This window comes from Eupeodes corollae, unplaced genomic scaffold (genome assembly GCF_945859685.1).
Source record: "Eupeodes corollae unplaced genomic scaffold, idEupCoro1.1 scaffold_824, whole genome shotgun sequence".
In the NCBI taxonomy this organism is placed as follows: domain Eukaryota; kingdom Metazoa; phylum Arthropoda; class Insecta; order Diptera; family Syrphidae; genus Eupeodes; species Eupeodes corollae.
The window spans coordinates 23,710-28,899 of record NW_026605660.1 but is presented as its reverse complement, the minus strand read 5'-3'; the positions used below and the strand labels follow the sequence as shown (position 1 = coordinate 28,899).

The 5,190-nt window shown below is 32.4% G+C and overlaps 1 protein-coding gene across 1 annotated transcript; it reads right to left on the bottom strand.

Moving 5' to 3' along the window:
• Positions 1–1,919: 1,919 nt before the first annotated feature.
• On the bottom strand, positions 1,920–3,218 carry LOC129953568 (uncharacterized). Its single transcript, XM_056066810.1, has one exon. It carries the CDS (start codon positions 3,216–3,218, stop codon positions 1,920–1,922), a length of 1,299 nt encoding a protein of 432 aa, XP_055922785.1.
• Positions 3,219–5,190: the final 1,972 nt, after the last annotated feature.

Below are 5,190 nucleotides of genomic sequence, written 5' to 3'. Positions count from 1 at the left end.
TTTTTTCCAAGATCTGCCATAATGTCAATATATGATCCGCTGTTGAGCATATCTTACAGATAAATTGGTGCACACTAATAACTAAATTATCTCCATCTGAATTAAATAAGTCGGCATTCAGGCCATCTGTTCAGCGGCTTCATCGTCTTAGTCAGGAAGACGGGATTGTAGGCTTTCGTTGTCTACATTGAATGGATCATCCTGCTTGACAAAACAAACTGCAGAAGTGATCCTTCCATATCCTCACCATTGACTGTGATTCCAATATGATGTTTTCACTTTCGTCTTTCCACCTTTCAGTTAATATTGATAACCACATTTTTTAATTTAATTTTCTAAAAAAAAATGTACTAAAATTTATATTTTTTTTAAATCCAAAACATATTGACATTTTTGATTATCAAATATTAATAAGACAATATGAAAAAAATGAGGCTGGGATGCGACCCACACTGATAACTTCTCATCCCGTCTGTCGATTTGTCTTGCTTAAAAGTTTGTACTTTTTCGTGTTGGGTTAAGAAAGATGTCAGTTTATTTATTCTTAAAAAAATTTAAATTACCAACAATATTTTTCATATAAAGAAATAGTTTAGTTTGAAAATCTAGTTTTGTAAAATAGATTTTTAGTCGAAAACAAATTTTTGCCAATTTAATTAGCATTTCTTAAATTTTTACAAATTGGATGAATGAATTTAATTTGAGAGAAAAATATACTGGTTTGACATCACGTTAAAAAAATATATTATATTAAATTTAATTCAAGTCTCTAGCTTTTTTGGTTCAAGAGACATTTAGGGTTAACTAACATTTTCACCTTTTTTACAAACTGCTATGGTAAAAAAAACACCCACGCAATTTTCTTGAAAGCATTTTCTGCCTTATTATCTGTATAACAAAATTTATTTGAAGTCGATATCTTCTGGTTCTTAAGCTATGGACAAAGAAAAAAACGTCGCGATAGTACGGACATACAGACACACGCACGCACAGACTTCTTTCTAAAAATCTTTTATTTCCACTCAAGGGGCATTGAAACTTCGAAAAATGTCAAAATTTTCGATTTGACAAATCGGACCCCTTACAATAACTTCCTATGGGAAGTTAAAAATATTTGAATCGGTTCTTGAGTCACTTAGAAAGAAGCCAAGTTAAAGAAAACAGGCTAAGAAAAATGTTAGTAAAAATCCATTTTTTTTTTTTAGAAAATTTGAGTTTTCGATGTTTGACAAAAGAAATTGTTATTTTTAGTATTACAAAAAAAAAACGCCTTACAAAAAAGGTTGTACCTTAGATTCCAACTTTGAATTCAATCGACCCAATTGTTTGGGCAGTAAGAGCGGGGACAGACTGATGGAACTGCGCGACCCACTTTTTCGAATTTTCCACCATCTATCAAGTAGATCAAGTAGAAGCTTGATTTGAAGTTAAGACAATTTTTTTGCCAAAGATATTCAAAAAAAACCACTAAAACATCTTTTTTGTAACAAAATAAACCGAAATAAATGTTCTTTAAGCAAATTAAATTAGTGAACTAAAATATGTGAAATTTTATCATCTGATATTTAATTTTGTGTGCACTGTCGATTTTTTACGATTTTGTTGATCCAGACTTTTAATCAGATCTTGGTTACGCGCATAACAACGAGATTTTCTGTATATTATACAAACCATTGACATACTATACATGGACTGCTAGTGGTTTGAATTTTCCATACAAAATTTGGATAAAAATGGTTCCACTTCAAATTAGATACACTAGCCCTTTCAGGCACAGTGGCAAAAAAAGTTATGAAACATTTAGCGATATCTTATTATTATTATTATTATTATTTATTAACACGTAATTTAAATTACAAGCTAATACAAAAGGTAAGAGCCTAGCTGCGGAGACTATTGGCTCTTTATTTTAATAATATTTATAGAGTTAATTTTAGAGTTTCAATAAATTTATTTACATTTTCGATGTTCTTAGAATTAGGATTTTTTAGTGTATCATAAATTGATAGATTTTTAAAAACAGAGTCCATAATTGGTTTCGAGATTTGGCAATTTTCGAGGATGTGTGAGATATTCAAAGTTGTGTTGCATGTTACACATATCGGGTGGTTGTTTCTGGTGAGTAGGTGTTGGTGGGTTGTTGAAATGTGACCGAGTCTGAGGCGTACAAAGTTTGTGATTTTGCGTTTTGGCAGGTTCGTAGGGTATTTAGGTGGAGATTTCGTTGGGTTTACTTTTTTATAATGATGGTGGTAAAGGCTCCATTCAGTTTGTTGAAAAGTTTTCAAGTTTTTATTAATCCGAGTTTTAAGGTCTTGTTTAGTGAATGCATTGAATTGAAATACTGGCGCTTCTTTCGCCGAATTTGCTGCTTTGTCGGCTTCCTCATTGCCACGGATATTTACATGACCAGGGGTCCACATTAGTTTTATTTTCTTTGGCATCATCGCAATCTTGTTTCTTATGGAGGAAATTAGGTCAGTGTTGTTGTTTGGATTATTTATAGCTCTTAAGACAGATATACTGTCTGAGCATATAATAAATTTGCCACTGTTTTCCATAGTTATTTTTAGTGCATGTAGAATTGCAAATGCTTCTGCCGTGAAAATTGATGTAGATTCCGGTAAGGAACCAATGCGTAGAATAAAACCATTTTCTGATGTGACGGCAAACGACGTATGGCTTAGTGATTTGGAACCATCTGTAAAGATGAATTCCCAACCGTCTTTTTTAAGTTCAGATGAGATATCGGAGAACAAAGAGCAGTAAACTGAGTTGCTGGTATTTGCCTTATTGTAGTGGGCCAAATTCATCAAGATGGAATCAGGTTTTATATGCCATGGCGGGTAAGATAAAAGTATTTTTCGTGGTTTTTTAAACTGGAGTTCCATTTCATGAGCTTTATCTATGATTTTGCTTATTGAGGATTGGATACGTTTCTTAGATTTATGTCTGATGGACTGATGGATGTCCTTGTCAATAACTGAGTTTTTTGAAAATATTAACTTCACAACTAACTTTGATATCAATTCTCTATGACGTTCCTCGATTGTTGGTAGTCCTGCTTCCGCAAGTATATTTTTTATAGGTGAAGTAGGGAAAGCGCAAATACTTCTCCGAGCTGCCTGGTGATATGGTGATTTCAAATATTTCAGGGTAGTTTTTGGTGAATTGCCATAAATATATATACCATAATCAATTTTACTTAAAACTATCATTTTTGTTATGTATGATAATGTATTGATATGTACATGACTTTTATTACTTGATAAATACTTAATTATAGCGAGCCTCGCAGCTAGGGATTTTTTTAGGTTTAAACAATGGTCTTTCCAATTAAACTTATTATTAAACGTTAATCCTAGGATACTTAGTGTTTTCACATTTTCAATCTGAACATTATTTATACTTAGGCTAAGCTCAGGGCAATAGAGTTTTCTGCAAATATGAAGTATTTTACATTTTTGTAATGATAGTTTTGCTCCTGAAGCAGAAGACCACTCTAAAATATCATTTACAGCATTATTGAATTGGTCTTTACATATGCTTAAATTATTTGTTTTACTTAATATATAAATGTCGTCTGCATACAAACAGCTGTCAAGAAGTTTGTAGTTACTTAACATGATTGAAATATGATCAAAAGCAATTGTAAATAATACTACAGATAATGGAGATCCTTGTGGGATACCATTATCCAACGAGTATGCGTTGGAAAAAAAATCGTTAACTCTTGTGAAGAATTTTCTATTTGTTAAAAATGATCTAACATAGCCAAAGATTTTCTTTCCAACGTTCCATGTTTTTAACTTACTAAGAACTACATGTAAACCGATTCGATCAAAGGCTTTCTCGAAGTCGAGTGAAAGAACTGAGACATGATTTTTTGAAGATATCGCATTAGAGATGTAATAATCTAAGTGAAGATGTGCATCGACGCATCCTCTGTTTGCCCTAAATGCAACTTGGTTGGGTGATATTAATTTTTTTTTCTTCAATGAACCACATGAGGCGTTTTGCTACTATTTTTTCTAAAATCTTTGAGATACAGGATATTAGGGAAATTGGGCGATAGCCATCGATTGAAAATTTGTCTTTGTTGGGCTTATGTATGGGAAGTAGGGTAGCAGTTTTCCAAATTTGTGGTATTACTGACGTTTCGAGAATATTGTTGTAGAGTAAGATGAGTCTTTGTTTCACATCTGTAGGTAAATTTTTTAGCATAGGATAACTTATCCTGTCTCTACCAGGTGTTGTGCCTTTGGTTTTGCTTAGACATGCCTTAAATTCAATTATTGAGATAGGGAGTTCAATACGTTCAGCAAAGATATTTTTGTTTGGAATGTAGGGGAGATTTATGGTAAATTCATCCTTTTTGGTTTTAAAAAGAGTGGAATAATTTGTATCTTTTGAGTAATCAGACCAGGATTTGGAGAATAAGTTACATATTTCTGCTGGGTCTGTTAGAACTGTATTATCTGAATGAATGGACGATATTGAAAGTGATCTGAGATTACCAGTTAGTCGTCGGATGTTTTGCCAAATTTTTGTGGTGGTAGAGTTGGGATTTATGCTGGATGTAAATTCTGTGAACTTTTTTAACTTACTTTGTTTAAGTTCACGTCTGAATTTAGCATTCGCCTTTTTATATACAATTAAATTAGATTGAGAAGGTGACTTTTGGAAGTCTTTCAATGCTTTCATTTTGTCTTTGCGTAATGTAGAGAGAGTTTGATTCCACCATGGGACAGTTCGTTTAAGATTCGGGTTAAATGTTGGGGTTGTTTGGGGTATCGAAACGTTTGCTGCAGTTCTAATTGCTTTTTGGATCAATGCTGCTTCTTTATTAATGTTAGTAGATGGGGGATTTTGAAAGAGATGTTCTTTTACAATTTTTTTGAAAATTGTCCAATTAGAAAAATTAGTTTTAAATTTTGCTATCGGTTTTGATTTCAAAAGATTTATTCCGGGATTGAAATTTGAAATTATTGGAAAATGATCACTGTTATGTAGATCACTTAAGGTTTTCCAAGTGGTATTAAGAAAGAGCCCAGGAGAGCAGCATGTTATATCGATATGGGTCAAAGTGTTATGTGTTGATAAATGAGTTGGTGAACCGTTATTTAAAAGAATTAGGTTTTCGTTAAGAAGAAAATCTTCAAAGATTTCACCCCTTTTGTTTGTGACTGG